Source organism: Argentina anserina, chromosome 2 (assembly GCF_933775445.1).
Source record: "Argentina anserina chromosome 2, drPotAnse1.1, whole genome shotgun sequence".
NCBI classification, from domain to species: domain Eukaryota; kingdom Viridiplantae; phylum Streptophyta; class Magnoliopsida; order Rosales; family Rosaceae; genus Argentina; species Argentina anserina.
This window is the reverse complement of record NC_065873.1, coordinates 24,818,344-24,836,157: the sequence shown is the minus strand read 5'-3', so window position 1 is coordinate 24,836,157 and position 17,814 is coordinate 24,818,344. Positions and strand designations below refer to the sequence as shown.

The 17,814-nt window shown below is 39.1% G+C and overlaps 3 protein-coding genes across 3 annotated transcripts; all 3 read right to left on the bottom strand.

Annotated features, from left to right (window-relative positions):
• Positions 1–3,940: 3,940 nt before the first annotated feature.
• Positions 3,941–7,662, bottom strand: LOC126783468 (uncharacterized). The gene is made up of 3 exons (XM_050508944.1): positions 7,215–7,662; positions 4,648–6,716; positions 3,941–4,274 (listed from the first exon to the last, which is right to left on the bottom strand). The coding sequence occupies exons 1-2, from the start codon at positions 7,565–7,567 to the stop codon at positions 4,655–4,657; spliced, it is 2,415 nt and encodes an 804-aa protein (XP_050364901.1). The 5' UTR covers positions 7,568–7,662; the 3' UTR covers positions 3,941–4,274; positions 4,648–4,654.
• Positions 7,663–8,310: 648 nt separating this feature from the next.
• On the bottom strand, positions 8,311–15,439 carry LOC126782836 (protein arginine N-methyltransferase 1.5). Its single transcript, XM_050508164.1, has 23 exons — positions 15,255–15,439; positions 13,439–13,556; positions 12,927–13,036; positions 12,672–12,761; positions 12,509–12,574; positions 12,353–12,432; positions 12,189–12,264; positions 11,997–12,083; positions 11,583–11,640; positions 11,387–11,478; positions 11,220–11,255; positions 11,069–11,137; positions 10,909–10,977; positions 10,756–10,809; positions 10,568–10,642; positions 10,304–10,396; positions 10,119–10,222; positions 9,975–10,023; positions 9,786–9,872; positions 9,574–9,679; positions 9,095–9,182; positions 8,847–8,940; positions 8,311–8,767 (listed from the first exon to the last, which is right to left on the bottom strand). The coding sequence occupies exons 1-23, from the start codon at positions 15,390–15,392 to the stop codon at positions 8,684–8,686; spliced, it is 1,923 nt and encodes a 640-aa protein (XP_050364121.1). The 5' UTR covers positions 15,393–15,439; the 3' UTR covers positions 8,311–8,683.
• Positions 15,440–15,823: 384 nt separating this feature from the next.
• LOC126782837 (uncharacterized) lies at positions 15,824–17,503 on the bottom strand. The gene is made up of 4 exons (XM_050508165.1): positions 17,345–17,503; positions 17,168–17,262; positions 16,475–16,689; positions 15,824–16,329 (listed from the first exon to the last, which is right to left on the bottom strand). Exons 2-4 carry the CDS (start codon positions 17,255–17,257, stop codon positions 16,032–16,034), a joined length of 603 nt encoding a protein of 200 aa, XP_050364122.1. The 5' UTR covers positions 17,258–17,262; positions 17,345–17,503; the 3' UTR covers positions 15,824–16,031.
• Between the last annotated feature and the right edge of the window lie 311 nt (positions 17,504–17,814).

Genomic DNA, 17,814 nt, shown 5'->3' with positions numbered 1-17,814 from the left:
TCAGAGGAAGTCAATTCTCCTCCCCCTCCCAAATTCTGGTACCAACGAATTTTCTGCTCCAAACAAGAAACCAAAGTTTGAGGAGTCTTCCAGCCAAAATGATTATGCTAATTAACCAGGTACAATAATGACTCTTTAGTCTTTAGCTCGTGCTTTATGAAAGTGAATATTGTTGATTATCAATGAAGGTGGCGCATCTGAACTCCCTGCAGTTGCTATAAATTCCTCAATTATCTCATCTTTAGCAAGCTTAGAAGCTCTGGTCATCTGGAAAAAAATGAATATATGGACAAATAGAGATCAAGAGATGGGTTAGATAATTACCAAACAGAAAGAAATGTGATGTCACATTAACTAGTAAACTGAATTATTAGCATAAACTCATGAAGTTGGAAGCAAAATAACAGAAACAAGATTCTAGACAAACCAGAAGAGCAAGATCAACTCCACTAAAGTTTTCACATTCTTGTGCAATCTCCCAAAGATCTACACTGGCATCTATATGTTTTTTCCTTGCAAGAGCTTTTAAGATTGAAGCACGCTGATCTTTATCCGGCAGGGATATGAGTATCTTTTTAGTTTTTACCAAACCTTCCCGACCTTAAAACAGCAGGGTCCTTTTGATCTGGCCTGCCAAACCTATAACTAGCTTTGTAGGAAATGCAGAAAGAGAATCAACAATAAGACTGAAGAAATTATGAGTTCTACCTATTAGTGCCACCAATAACAAATACACCTCGCCGCTTCTCTTCATTATCCAACTCTATAAGAAACTGCAATTACAAACAGTCGGTTTATGACAATAGATGAATTGTTAAAAAAAAAAATTTAACAATGATGTTGAGATGATATTCAAATGAAATTATATAAGATTGCCTTTGCAGATATTGGACCTGCTTAAATATCCGCTGAATAAACCATGTATTTATTTCACTATCCGGCTTAGCAGTTATAGATTCCACCTGTCAATACAAATTAAGGGAAGAAACATTATAGAGTATAACTAATAGAACACTTCGTAGACAGAAAAGTTTTCTGTAGGACGGCCCCAAGATCCTTCGGTTTCTGAATGAGAAAACAGACGGGGGTACAATTGTCATTTCACATCCTATTCGATCTTCTCCGGCCATTTTCCAGGCATATATAGCCCTTATCAAACATGTGTTCAAGCGTCTGAAACGGCTTTCCCAATGGAAACGTCGGATTCGAGTTACAAGTTGCCGATCTGAGTACGGTCGAATTCGTTCGGTATCGTTGCTCGAAAGACGGTTATACCCCCAGTGAAAAACAAAAAATTGTACAGAATGAACGCGCACACTTAAAGATGCAGAACTCAATGCTCTCTGATGTCGAACATTCGTTTGGAAATCTAAAAGGAACTTGCCTTTATGTGCAATGAAAAGAAAAACTTAATCAAGAATTTATTCACTTTTATCTAGCTGGTAAATACAGATCGAGATTACTTTCAAGATCGTGTATCCACACATTTATACAGTTTTTTTTTTTTTTAGTAAATTTAAACTCACACTTCAGTATCATGTTGAACATCTTATATCAGTATTGACTCGTAACTCGTAACAAAATAGCTCTGTTCATCATCATCAGAAAGATTGTTGAAAAGGTCTAAAACAGTAAACCACACATTATAACTCCAAAAAATATGTGACAGAGATGAGCATAAATAACTGATTTCATCTCGGCAATACCAAGTTAACTGTAGCTACGTTCTCAGATACAGTCAAATAATATAAAAAATTTATCGCAGCAATTAACTGTCAAGAAGAGAGAACCACAGACCTCACCTCATCAAAGAAAAGTATACATGGTGAACACATCCCTGCACGGTGAAATATTGTCCGGAGTCGCAGCTCAGTTTCTCCCAGACAATTATTCAGAAGTTTAGGGCCCAGAATAGAAATAATATAAACTCTCTCGAGTTATACATGAACATTCTGAAATGTAAGATCCAGCGACTATATAGAGTGACATACCTTAATGTGAATGAAACTAGCACCAGCCTCATTAGCAATACCCTCTGCTATCAGTGTTTTACCACATCCTGAAGGTCCATAGAGCAAAATACCCGTCTCCAAATCTTCTCCCTGGACAACACAAATATTCTTAATTACAATTCTCCATTTTATAAAAGTAATAGATCAAATAAAATACAAGCGTGCAGCTTTTAGTAAGTAGAAGCAGTGATTCAACAATGTAATCAAATTCATTTTACCACCGATGCATTTCAGAACAAACATTTGAGAATAAGGAATGCCAAGCACACAGCTCTTCAGACAGAGTTAGGATCATGAAATGTTTGGAATTAACACATACTTGGAAAACAGCGATTACCTCATAGAATTCAGGGTATTTGATAGGCCTAACTATAGATTCAATAAAGTCCTTCTTTAACGAATCCTGGCCACCGATATCCTCCAATTTCACATCAGGAATTGTATTGAATCCTTCTCTTTTTAAAGAAGGCTGCATAGTTGTAAACGCTCCAATCACAACAAGGCCACTCCGTTGGTGAGAATCATCCATGCGAGTGATAAGTTGTGCCATTACATGTAAACCCTCTATTTCGAAGCAATTGCATCAAGCTCATCAATAAACACAACCGACGGAGCAGTCTTATAAGCATTACCAAACACACTTCGAATTCTTATCATGTTTGCAGAGTTACCTAAACATATTACAACGTACAAGACAAGGTGATCGAGTACGTACTTGTCGTTATAGTGAAAGAGTACGAGAGAATGCAATGAGGGATTGTAATGTATACCTGAGTTTCCGGAGACGAGTGACGGAGCTGAAATGTTGTGCAAAGTAGAGCCCAGTTCATTGGCAATGGCATGAGCCAGTTTGGTCTTGCCACAGCCGGTTGGTCCGGATAGCAATATTCCAGGCAACGGCATTGGCTTGCCTAGCAAGTAAGCTCCCAGCTTATGATGGCGAATAGGTAGAATCACTTCCTTGTTGAGCTCCTCTATTACCTTGTCAATGCCTCCAAAGTCACTGAAGCTCACCTTCTTCTTGGCATCACTCTTTTCTTCAGGAGCGCTCTCTGACATGTCTACATCCTTCTTTTCACTCTTCTTCACAGATTATACATTCCTCTTTTCCCTCATCATCTTCGAGTTCCGTGATTGGTACCCGAAAATCTCATAGCATCTTTTCATATAATCATCATCATCAAAGAAGCTGTCAGTAGTAATCCTCTGCCCTTTGGGCCCAAGTTCTTCTCTGCCGCTCAACTCCGTTATGATATTGGTCGTTGCTTTCAGACGTCTGGCTCTCTGTTGCTGATATTCTTTGAGACGTTGCCTGAAGGTTGCACAATCCACTTGGCTCCTTGTTACGTTGGTCATAGCGAGGCAAATGTAACGTACAACCGAGTATTCAGATTATTGTGAGAGTGGTTTATATAGGGTTCGCGCGCCTAGTCAGTCCTGGAGACACTTACCACTGTAAACCTTAGACCAAATATGATCTCGTCATTATGGGGTTATAAGCCCCGACCTTGCCTTTGTCTAGCACAACTGAATTCGAAGGCACAGTTTTGAGGAGGCTGCAGAAAGGACGGCCAGTTTTCAGAAATTGTAGCTCTGTGGTGTATGCAAAAGATATTATATAAGTACGAACTGAAGATAAGGTGAAGATGAAGAACGGGATTATGATGATACCAAAAATCAGAGGAAGATAGTAAGGCAATACTGTGAAGATTCACGTGTCAAATGCATTGAGGACGGTATTGGTCACACACATTGAATTGACTGAAGCTCCTGATCTGTGGTACGCAAAAGCCAAGTCACCTAGTTCCGCCAAGGCCCTTCAAGATGAACATCCACAGCCTCACGAGTAATAAAAGTCGGTTATAATCAACGGCAACCATATAATTTGTTCCTGTTCTTATGGCTTCATTTTCGAAATAGTTTGACCTCTTCAACAGTTATCAATTCAGCACAAAATAGCACTCAAATGATAGATAAACTCAACCTGCTAATGAGGCCGGTACACTCGAGACTTCGGATCCTTCATACAAAATATAAAGAGATGATTGTATTTGACAAACAACAAGAATATTCAAAGACTCGACTCAGACAGAAGTAATTTTTTAAACTGTTTTACGTTATCTCATACAGACCCCAGAGATACTAATATTCAAAATGCCAACGATAAACCCATCCACAACTCCATCTCGGCCACCAAGGAATAAAATGCAGCTCCCAACAGTAGATGATCTTTCACTTAACAAAGTTTTGAGACCACGTAAGCTGCAACAAATGTAAGCGAATGAATGTTATATTTGTGAGAATTAAAATATGTAGTTCATAAACAGATAAGCATCAAATGATTAACTTTAATTGAGGACAAGACTTGGGGCTTGCATTCTGCACACATTTCTTTTAAATAAAAGTTTGATATGCAAGTAATGCAACTGATAATGGCACGATTATTATTGAATAAAAGTTGTTTTGGATGCTTGAAAGGAAATGTCATTATATCTGTATTAGTTTGCTGATATGAGGCACTAGGTGCTATGAAGTTTGCATGTGATCCCTCATAATGTTCACATTAATTATATATTTTTAAAAGCCTCCCAACAAACAGAGAATGTTAAGATCGAAAGAGGATAGTACAACATACCATAGAATCAGTCGCGTGGCCTAGACCGACCGTCATTATGCCTGTCATTCTCATGCCTTCTTCTCTCACTTGATCTGAAATCCTGTCTATCACTCTCGATTTCCCTATTTCCCCCTTGTTCCTCCAGTTTTCCACGTCTTCTGTTTCCACGGTTCACTTCATCTTCTCCATGTCTGCTAGACTTATGCTCCTCTTCATTATGTCTGATAGTTTCATGCCTTCTCCTCTCACTTGATCTGGGATCTCGTCTATCACTCTCACTCTCCTTATTTCCCCGTTGGTCCTCCAGTTTTCCATGTCTTCTGTTTCCACGATTCACTTCATCTTCTCCATGCCTGCTAGACTTATGCTCCTCCTCATTATGTCTGACTGTTTCATGCCTTCTCCTCTCACTGAATGACTCATCATATTTTGCTCTCTTGTAATCCATATGTCTATCCCTCTCAATATCCTCCTTCACCCCTTCTTCCTCTCCCATGCCTCGCTTTCTATTTCCAATCTCCTTTTCCAGACCTTCCCTGGGCCTTTTATAATCACGGTCCACTTCATCTCTTTCATGCTTCCTTCCTCTTTGAAGTTCACCAATATTGTGCCTTCCACGTCCTCCATCATCTTCTTCAACTCTTCCGGGGTTCCTACCAGTATTAGCATCATTGTTGGTATCATTCCTGTCATTTTTTCTAGTCTTTTCTGTTATTGCACCGCTACTTTTGCTGGCTCGTTCATAGTCTGAATCTCCATCACCCTCTTCAACCCTTCCAAGTTTTCTCCCAATACTTGTATCATCATTGATACCATCATTTCTGTCAACTCTTCTACTCTTTTCTGTTATTGCACCTCTACTTTTTCTAGATCTTTCATAGTCAGAATCACTAGCAACATCATAAGATTTTCTGCTTTTTTCACTTCTAACATTGTCAGCTTTCACCACATCAAAATCATCTCGATCTACCCTGCGGCTGCCCTGCTTATTCCTTTGCAGCTCAACTTGGCTACTCTTCCTCTCCCTTCTGCTGTCAAGATCAGACTCATCCCCGGAGTCATGCCTTGTGTTTGGTTTCACATGTTTGATCTTATCAATTCTACTCTTTTGCAAGTCTTCAGAATAATCAGAATCATCATCTGAATCATGCCTCCTGCGAGGTTGTTGGGATTTCTTGACTTCCTCTGTGGATCTGTCCTTGGCATCTTCACTGGAAGCAGAATCATCAGCAACATCATTTCTGCTTTTACTATGCTTCTTTACAACCGTCCTCTTCTTGTCAGCATTATCTTCAGAACCATCTTCATCTGAATGATGCCTCCTACGAGGTTGTTCGGATTTCTTGACTTCCTTTCTGGATCTATCCTTGCCATCTTCACTGGCAATGGAATCATCAGTATCATCATTTCTGCTTTTACTATGCTTCTTTACAACCTTCCTCTTCTTGTCAACATCATCTTCATCTGAATCATGCCCCTGATGAGGTTGTTTAGATTTCTTAATTTCCCTTCTGGATCTGGCCACCGCATCATCACTGATATCAGAATCATCAGCTCTATCGTTTCGGCTTTTACTATGCTTCTTTACAACCTTCCGCTTCTTATCAACATCAACTTCTGAATCATACCTCTTCTGCCGTTTCTTGGACTTCTCAACCTTTTTTGACTTATCAACCTCAGAATCATCTTCTTCACTGCTGCTACTTCTACTCCGTCGTTTTTTCTTCTTATCAGGTTTCAGAGGGCTACCACTGCTATCTGTATCAGAAGACTCATCATTATGCCTTCTCTTCTTGCTTCCTTTCTTCTTTTTCCGCCTAGATTCCTTCACACTCCTTTTCTTATCTTTCTCAACCTTCTGTTTATCATCCACTGATTTCTTCCATCCAGATTCCCTATCCAAAAACGAATGCTCTTTTCTCTCATAAGGCCTACTATCATCATTCCTCGGACTAATTATTAGTCCCTCCTCAATCTCATCATCAATTGTTTCTGTAACTTCAGGCTTCAGTTTAAGAGCATCTCTTAAGTTTTCCATCTGCTTCTCTTTCCTAGCTGCAATTTGATGAGTCTGCGTATCTGACACCCTGTTTCAAGTAATAGTATAAGGCGTCAATCAATATAACATAGCCAAGCCTATTTAAAAACGAATACATATTAAAAAGCGAGGGGCGATCACAGTCAAGACACCATCCCTATATATGAATACAAGAGTTAACAAATTAAATTAGAGGTATACAACAGCAACAAAAACTGGAATCAATCATAACAGGACTGCGACTGCAAAATCCTCAAGTCACAAATGCTATAAATTACTCTTAAGCAGCATAAAACTAACTAACTGATTCCAAAATGCTTTAAATTACTCTTAGGATCAATTTGACAACATTCCAATGATCTATAACTTGACTAACTATAATAATTCTTTACACACAGCAACGCGAAACCTCGAATCAGAGACAGCTATTCCTCATATTACACATGCCTTAAATTACTGTTGAACATTAAACAAAACGAAAACACGCACTAGAGTAACAACTAGAAAAACAAGACGAGATTAATATTGAGGAGAGTAAATCCCTTACTTCTTATCTCCGAAAACAACAGCAGTGGGCCCACCCATGGAGGCGGAGGCGGCGGCTTCGAGAGTCCTCCGAGCCTCGGCGACCTTGTCGGCGATCTCCGAATCGGTGAAGCCCTGATCGGTGAGCTTGTCCTCGAGGACGACGAGCTTGAGCTCAATCTGGCGCTTGCGGTCGTGTTCGAGGATGTCACGGTTGGCCTTCTTGGAGACGCCGGCCATGCCCTGGTCACCTTCGAAGCCTCTGGAATTCTCGGCGACCTTGCCGGTCTTGGATCTGATGAAGAACTTGTTGGTCTGGATGTAGCCATTGGTTCCGGACCCTCTCGGGGTCTGTAACCCTATTCCGTTGTACATGACGGAATCTCAATCGACGATTCAAACCCTAAATCGGATTGGGTGCTCCCCCTTTCTCTCGTGGTTTGTATGAGAGGCGGAAAAGATCTAAAACCCTTTCGAGATTTGATTCGCTTTCGTAATTATATAAGGATAAAATACAATATTAAAAAACAACCGTCTTCATTTTTAACCTTCAAATGGTGCAAGCCGCCTAACATCCGCCTAGCCGCTGTATTCGCCCCCCTAAGCGCTTATCTTACCACCGTTTTCCCGCCGAGGCGCCCTGGTAAAGCGCTAAAAAAGTTTTAATGTTGATCACTTGATCTGCGTGCCTTTGGGTGCATCAGAAAGTGAGAGAGTTGGCGGTCCAGACACTTTGCCTATTGCCTATACATGCGCATTAGCTCTTACACCATAGGATTATTATTCCGCAGAATCTTTGGTGCACGACGTGAAAATATAAGTGGCATTGTGGATGGTTAAAAAATATAAAGCACATTGTGGATGGTTAAAACTGAGGGAGTCGCACGATGCATACAAGAAATTACGCATGTTCATGGGGTTGTTTTTTCAAGTTTTAGTTAGATATTTGTAAAAATGCTTTGTGTGGATTATCTTGATGGATTCAAAACAATTTATGCTTTAGGGAAAATGAAATATTTATATTTTATCATGCAAGCCAAGATTCTGAATTTGAAATGTTTCAAGTACTGTTATATGACAATCATAAACCAAATGCTTGAATACATTTCTTTGAAGATTAGTATCAATTCATTTGTGTTGCCTGATGAACGTGTTTCTGTTCCGGTACTGAGAGCTTTAGATATTACAGGGGATCGAGTAGACAATCCGTTGCCACACTACAAATATGAGTCAGTCTTCAGAACATCTGTCCCAATTGTGCACAATGCCTTTTGCCAGAAACAACGCAAGTTGATGATTCTGATCACAATTGTGGCTTCAACCTAAAGCAGCCATAGCCCCATTTAGAGGCTCGGCTTCCCTCTGTCAAGGTTGATTTACTATGGGTTGATTTACAGTCTTCATCTGTCGAATAACAACAGTTAGCTGAATAGCATTCCCCATCTTTCCCCTCCTAACATGATGATGATCAACACCTAAAACTAGACTCCCTTAAAGTCCAACCCAGTAAGAACGTCCATTGCAGTTGTGAATGGTTGAACTGCAAGGTGATACCACACCCCATTCGTACCAGACCTGAATCACACATTACATTGGTAAACATTAATAACACATTACTTATCAAAAACCACAAACTAAGAAACAGTTCAATAACCTTGGAGGGGCTACAACAACGCCAAAAATGTACTTCAAGAGAAGCGCCAGGACTCAGACAAACTGGTGTCCTCAATGGAAAAAATATGGGAAACCTGGGAAGCACAACATAGAGGGTCAACAATGCAACCATTTAAACAAATTCATCCTTTCAATATAGCCACTGACAGAATATAATAAAATTGGCCCAAGGGAGAAAAAAATTGAAAACTAATTTTCTGTGTAGTATGCTCGAGTACAAGAAAGTACCAGCTAAACATGTTTGGTGTTGACGTTGATGGTTCAATGCCAAGATGGATATCTTTGTACAGCGTGGAATCAAAGTAGCCAGCAAATCCTAAAAGGCACAGGAATAAAGTCAGTGAGGTATCTTGGTATATCAAATTCTATCAATGAAATGAGCACCAGTAATTCTATTCATTGGTCTGCTTGACAGAACAAACTTACTACCAACACAGTTGAAATGTGATACATTTATTCTCACTTCCAGTCATTCATTTAATCTACCAGATAGTAAATGATGTTGTCATAATCATAATTCTCTAATAAAAATTTTGTTTTTGGCTGACTCATGACATCATACAGAAATGTAGATTACAGTTGTAACAAAAGATTGCCCCTCACTGAAAATTTGGTTCTATCATGAATCATTCAAAACTTGACTGCATCACACACGAGTGTTTTGGGTGTATAGGAATTTAGGCACCCTAGTTAGAAGCAACACATACCATGAACCATGGTTGACCCAGTATCACCAGGTATATCAAACTTTAACTTCGTGTAGCGGCTATTACTTTTGTCAATTGATCGGTTTGGATGAATGAATGTGAACACCTGTTTATTGGAAACATTATCAGATGATAGGAACCCCAGACAAGGGTCAACCAGAACACAAAGAAGTAAATTAGAACCATACAAAAAGAAGTGTGGAAACACTCACAGGTTGAGGAGGGGCCAGTCTAGCGATGTTGTGTAGTTTTACAACATAAGCAGTTTCAAAGTGTGCAACATCTTTATGCATCTTAACCTACAAGAATTAAAAGAAAAATAATATTCACATAAATCAAACCACAAAAGTCTGATACAGAAAAACTAAGAAGTAATGTTGTGCACAAATATGTGAACATACATCATTGTAAATCTTTGAGGCAGTCACTGGATGAATGAAACTCGTATACCTGAAAAGCAGATACCAGATACAGTTAAGATAGCAAAATATTGAGCAGCTCCTCGATGGCAACAGTTAAGAGAAAGAAATTAAAAGTTTACATACGATGAAGGTATAGAGATTCCATCATCCTTGAGAAATTTCTGTGCTCCATCAAGACACTCAGGAGAGAGCTCATTATCACCAAACGAACCCAATAATTCACTTACCTGATGCAATTGGAGGCAATATTAGTATCATAAGTCGAAAAACAAAAAAAAATCTGGTCAACACTATGAATACTGGCTTACCAAAATGTCAGCTTTCTCAGGAGCATCCCAATGCCGCATATCGCTTGAAATAATGGAAACAATGTTTTCCCACCCCTCTAGTTTAACCAAGCTCTGCCAACAAACACAGACATATCAACAATGTCGCACTAGCACAGAGAATGTCTACTTCAAACACTTGCATCCATGGAATATTGCAGTTAAACAGAAACTGCAAATTGCATTGAAAATATTAACTTGCAAGTTCTCAAATTCCAAGTTACAATAGGGAGAATTTAAACTCACATGAAGTGTGATCACTGCATTTGGATTCTTTTCCACAGCGTAGACTTTAAGCTTGCGCCCAGTTTCTTCAGCTGCCTAAACATAAACAGACGGAAAAGAAACAATAAAATTATCTCCTCCATTTTGAAAAAATTCATATATAAAGAAAACAAGTGATAAACAAGTATGTAATAGACTATGGAAGCCACCTGCAGTGATGCCCTAACTAGAGGCCCACGTCCTGCTCCTACAACCATTAATACCTTGACACAAATAAAAAAATCACATAAGCAATGGCACAACACCCATATTTTATCAATCTAAATACAACACATAAAACACATAACAGGTGAGCAGCTTACAGTGGTAACTGTAGAAGACTTTTCATCTGGAACCCTGTCCTGTAACGCTTTAGCAATTGCTCTTTCATACTAACAGAAAGAAAATAACATATCACATGAAGCTCTTCAAAAGGATATAAAACGATTCAAAAAATTATAACATCATTAAATTAACCAGTACCTGAATGTATTTTGTTGTATCCTTTTCAAATGTCTCATAAGTTTGAGCCTCTAGATTATCCATGAGTGGCTGCATTAGAAATCACATTAGATCACTTGAAATTACTAATGGAAAAAATAATACAAGAGAGCTTTAGGAAAAGAAAGAAGACCTGTAAAGGTGCCTGCAAGAAATCCCTGTAACCAAGCTGGCATAAGATATTGAAAGAGTCAAATAAAGATGATAGCTCGGTAAAGCGTACATCCAAATATGCGTGCACAAATACATACAGACAAATGCACGCATGTGAAGAGGGAAGGGAGGAAAGGAAAGAGAGACCTCAAACCGCTCTTGCTCAGGAAGAGGATCCATCCTTTGGTAGAGATAGCCAACATAATCCAAATAAAGTCTCAAGGGGTGTTTCTGTGCACCTGAATGTCAAGAATTCGTTCTTAGATAGAAGAGTACAAAAAAGAGGAACTGAACCTCTGCTTAAGTTAATAAAGCACGTCTGTAAACCGAACGCAAGTCTTACAATCAAAATTGTTCTCATAATTATCTGCACTGTGTACTGATTTTCCTGATATGACTATCTGAAAATTTCAAATGACCAAGATTAGTTAGGTGACAATAAGATCTAAAGCATTGAAAAAATAAAATATAACAAGGTCAATAGAAAATGGCCAAGGAACCAATTGAAGAAAAGAAAATGTGGTAATACGGTTTTCATATATTCACTTAAACAATATGGAAAAAGGTAGGATCCATCCAATCTGATTCTACCATATGGTCACCAATGCCACATTCTAATATTTCACGACTAAAACGTTCTGTTGATAACCAAAAAAATAGATATAAATAAAAACTCATACATCAGTCAAGACATTTTGCTTCAAAGCCAAAAAGCATAGGATTGGGATGATTGAAAAGGATATTGCTTCAAAATTACCTGTATAGAATGATTAAAAAAGCCAGAAACTAGCTTTTGGTGGCGCTTTGACAGGCATGGATGACCTCGTGCATTTGTTAGAAAGCACTGGAAAATCAACATGAACATTGTTACAATTGGGTCACAATTAAACAATTAAGCAGCAAGTAATCTGCGCTGTTTATGAAAAACTAATAGTCCAAAGCCAATTACATCGGTGTTGAATATGGCTGCTCGGACAGACTCACCAAACCAGCGCCCAAGTGAATTCGCAGATGGTAGTGAACTCCTTATAATTAAAAAACTCTCAGGCTTCAGGAACTATGAACGTTCACAATTAATTTGAAATTTACAAGGATGGTCAATGTATATCTTACAAAACATCGAGGACAATTGATAGTTGACTGTGATGTTCACATAGAAGACGAAATGAATTCCACATCTCCCAAGAATCCTCCTGTATGGGAAAAACCGTATATATACATTGTTAATCATCTGAAATGACATGCAACAGCAACAACTGGGTAACTCACCAAATTATCGGAGTTAACAGACACTGTGTCATTATCGGTCTTGGCCAAAGGAATCCGAAGCCACAACTAATAACAGGACATGTGATTAATAACAAATTGGAGAAGTAGAAAACACAGGAAAAAGAAAAACTATATTTATGTTATGACAAAAAATGGTACTCACCTGCATACTTTGTAGTCCCTGTAAAATCTGATTTACACACCTAGCATAGTTAGCACAGGACTTCCCCTTTGGAGGTGGGAGAATACATGCCTGCACCAAGAAATACATGACAAATAAATATCAGCACATATAGTAGATTCACAAAACAATTTCAAGACTAATTAACATCAAAAAGCACAGACAAGAAACATTACGACGTCTGATGCTTAAGCAATGCAACAATTCTGAGAAAAAATATGTTCTAACTATACAGACCTGCAGGTTCAAATGAGACGCCCATGCTATCTCCTGCTTCAATGTAATTTCTGAATCGCTCCGCAGGATCTGGTCTTCTGAATCCAAATCAATCCAGGAGCTAATTTTTCCTGAATAAAGTTTCAAAGACCCAATATGAGCAGAGGCAATATTATGCAAGAAAAGGTAGAGTGAATAGTTGCATGGAGAAAGACCAAAAGGAAATTTATTGCAATTTCTACTGTTTGGTTGAATCTATATAGAATTTGAAATGTATAATAAGCTATGGAAGTTTAAACACAAATAGAAAATAAGTTAGAGAGAAATCCTCTAATGGAAACTAAAAATGAATACTGGAACGGAATTTGTATATGACACCTATCTTGGTGGAAATTGAAGTGGGAAATTTAAAAAATGTGTGGTTTTTCTTTTTTCCACACTTACGTTCCAACATTATCCAAAGACACGCAAACAAGACTAACACATATAACAACTTTGAGAATGTAAATCTAAGAATCTGTAGAAGTTCTTACCCACAACATGACTGCTCCATTGCGCAGGACTCAAAACCAAGTCTGACCCAGCAAATGGCAGAACGCTAGATGCATCACCATTCGTTTGCATTAAGCTTGGCCGATAAGCAGGATCCATCTAAAGAGTGAAATTAAACAGAAGTCACTACATCATGCCAAATTTTCAGAACGAATGAACATAAGCTGAAAGACCTTAAACACAAACTCAAACTACACATGGGTCATAAGGGCATTAAATGAACAAAGCAACTGTGCATGGCAAGGAAAATGAGTGGAGTAGATTATTTGAGAATTTTGAGGCATACGAACTCAAAAGTCCAAGTGAGGAGCTGATTGGGATGCTCTTGCAATTTTTCTAGTTAAGTGGTAACAAATAGACAATGTAGTTCATAGCCTAAAGGTGAAGCCAGCTATATGCTTTACTATCAAAGGTGACCAGCTAAGCATCATTTAAGGTGAGCTTAATGACCATCCACACCAAACAGCAGTAATCATTGACAGTGTCATTGGCTAATTGGCCACCAGGAGAAAGCATTAAAAAAATTTCTCATCTGGCTGAATTGTATCAAATAAAATGAATAAAAAAACCTGTTGACCTCAAAACAAAATTTTCCTCAGAGATCAAAAGGATAGAAAGAAGTGCAAAGGTACCAGAATTTGTAGCTAATGACCTAAAGGCAAAGCCAGAGATATGCTTCACTAGAAAAGGCCACCAGCAAAGCATTATTTTCGGTGAGCTTACTGACCATTCACACAAATACAACAGCCATCTGGCTACATGTGACTGGCTAATTAGCTACCATGAGGAAAGAAAATGCACAATTTCCGCAAAAAGGTATAGGAGACTCCACAGATACAAAAATCAGTAGGAGAAAGTCATAAATTTGACGTATCTCGTGCAGAAACTAAGCAAGTCATACCCACAAAAAGTTTCAGATTTGAGGTATAACACAATATTTCCCATTACTCTTTTTATTAGCAAATGACATCAATGTATTTAGTGCCTGTAAAGTGAAGCTTCATAGAAAGAGTAGCTGCAACAAACGGCCTCTAATTCAACATTTTTATAGGTGAGCTTACTGACCATTCACAAAATACAGAAGCTTTGCAGCCAATATGTGACTGGCTAATTAGCCACCGTTAAAGCATTAAGAAATGCATTTAATAGTAGGCGAGACGCCGTACAAGCATGAATCACTACAAAATAAGCCACAAACTCAGCAAAATCTTAGATACTATACCATATTTACAAGGAACTATGCAACGGGTAACAACAAATAATTGATTACAAAAAGAAATAATTATTGTTTGAGTAGAAAAATCACATGAATGTAGTTAGTGGCGTAGAGTGAAGCCGCATAGTAGAGCAGCTGCACTGGACTGCCTCTAACGCTACATTGTTCTAGGTGAGCTAATTGACCAATTGCATAACAAGAGCAGCTTTACAGCCGGTACGCAACTGGCTTGTTACTCACCATAAAGTGATAAAACCACCTGAACTTGAAAACATTACAGAAATCCACCAATTTAAACAGCTAGCACTCGATATCGAAAACCTAAAAGTACAAATCAAATCCTAATTCGACAATGTAGTCAGTGGCTGTAGAGTGAGTGCTGATAGTAAAACAGCGGCAGCGGCACCGGACCGCCTCTAACAGGTAACTATAGGTTGGGAGGCTGATTTGACCATTCACATAATACACAGAGCTGCTTTTTGCAGCCAATACGCGACTGGCTAGTTAGTCACCATGAGAGCAAATCAGAAATTCTATAAGAAATGCAGAAGCGAAATGAGATCGGGAAAGAGATAACGGACCAGAGGAGCGACGGCGAAGTCGAAGCGGCCGTGGGTGAGGTGGAAGGAGAGGAGGTTGGGCACGTCATCGCTGAACTCCGTCTCCACGCCGCAGTAGCGAGACTGGCTCTTGTCGCCTGCTCTTTCCCCGAGCGGCATTTCTGGTGCTCCACTGTACTGCTCTACTTGGCTAAACCCTAGCAGAGAGGAAGAGAGAGAGGAAGGAGACGAAAGAATAGGGTTTAAGAGAGGTTTAGATTGGATGGGGCTGCGGAGCTTTTAAGGACTAGGGTTTTGGGTTCAACGCAGTTTCGATGGGGTTGCTTTGGTACTTTCACCCGTCGGGTTAAAGTAAAAAAACAGTTTTTTTTAACTGACATTTACCAATTTTTTTTATATTCCAGGTGAGTAAACGTGTCATACGACTCATATTAGATGACTGTTTTTCAATGTTATTTGGTAGTTTTGGTACACTGCAAGTCGGCAAGGTTGATCGGTTTTGCTCGCAATGTTGTTAGATGTGGTCATGAAGTTTCAGAGTTTAACAGAAAAGGAGAGGGAATGAAGCACAGATTGAACGCCAACAACAATGAATGAAAAGGTACAGAGAGGTTAAAAGGCTTATTCATGCTCTTACGACTGAGTTCATAGCCACTAGGGAGTGCATAACTGTCATCAATATACAATCAATTCTACTGTCTAAAGTTGCTTGATTTACAAGCTTATGAGCATAAATATTGAACCTAAAGGAAGACAGAGAGCTATGCATTAGAGCCGTTCTTGCTATGGCGATGGACTTCAAGCACTGCCTTTTATGACATTTCCATAATCAGCCCCGTGTACCTCTTCATAAGCACTACTCTTGACATCCTTATCGGACTCCTCAAAGTAGTCCTCTCGGGCATTGTCGGCCAACATGAGGGCGACCAACCAGAAAAGGGATGAATCAAGGGATACGAAAGCACCTCCACCAAGAAGACCAGTCTTAGCGGTTGGGCACTGTGTTTCAAGATTATAGTGAACATTTCGTGATCGATGAAGTTGCTCGGTTATTGTAGTCCATAGCAATAGAGCTGCAGCTAGTCCTGCTGTAAGCCTGTGTAATTCCATCACCACCAACGAAACACAATCAGAAAGTAGATGAAAATTATGGGCAGAACTAATTAATGATAGACTCTAGCAGAAGATAGTACAAGCTAAAACTTCTGAATGACAACTGCAGTGTAGAAACGCTTACTTACAAAGAGATATTGAAGAAGACAACAAAACTCTTGCTCCGGAACAAAGCAGCTTGTGGAAGGAACTTCCCTTGATACGGGTAAAACAGTGACAAGAACCCAACCACTGTAGATACAATGAGAAAAGCAAATGACAGATATCCCAACGCCACTGAAGGATCAGAAGGATACTTGCAAACAACCACATCTTTCCCTGGCACTGGTATTCCAGATGCAGGCTGCCAAAAATTCAAAACAAAGTACCCAGTCAGTAGCCAAGAACACAAGTATACAACTAAAACCACAGCCAATTTAAGGCTTATAGGACGCGACTCGGCTTCTAATTCTGACAACTATTCATCTTTTAGGGATGGAAATCATGGAATTAGCAAATACTTAGTCACTGACTGTTAATCACAATCTATCCGGGCACCAGTATTGTTATGATTCACGGCATTGGCGATTCATACAATCTTAAAAGTATCCAAAATAAGAAGCTTTATAAAAGTAGACTGCTAACTCCTCCAGTCTACAATCATTGAAATACACAAAGTCCAACCTCACAGGTATAAGACACTCAAAAATTCAATCTTTAATGTCAAACATAGAATCCTTAAGACAAACAGAGGATCATGGATCAAATAATCAATCTTTTCAACGTAACAATCACCAATTTGACCCATCAACACATAATCTCAAGCATGGTTCACCAATTACCTTACTGTTTTCCGCAATAATCCCAAAAATGAAAGACATGACACCAAAAAAGCCCACCGTCACAGCCATCTGCTTCACCGTCACAGCCATCGCACCTGTAAAATTGAACCCACCAAACCAAATTACAAAACCGAAACACACACACAAAATTGAACACCAAATTCAAACACACACTACCTGAGACTATTTGGGTCGTCTTTAATCAAAGAGAGGGAGCAATTTCTCTGATCAGAGAATTTGGGAATCACGGTCTGAGAGAATCAAAAGGACGAAGACTCTACGTAATAAGAGATTCTAACAAGTCAAATACCAGGTCCCTGAATCTCTCCTCCTTATCCGGCAAACTATTAATACTAAGCTCCTCATTTGGCGCGTTCGTTACCAACAAGAACCTGGACCGCTTGATGGGGAGTATTCCTAATCAGACGGCTGTTGGTGGAGTACCGCCGACGTTTAGGACAGCCAAGTCCAGCCTAGCGTATCGGAACGTTGCATGCAAAATTGACCGGACTCATTAGTTTAATACGATATTTAAGCTTTGTGATTAACAAACGGAAAATTGCAGAGATAGATCTCTATTGGGTATTCAACAGCTCAAGAAGATTCACCACCAAATTTTGTTAATTACTATGATTCTTGAATTTTTG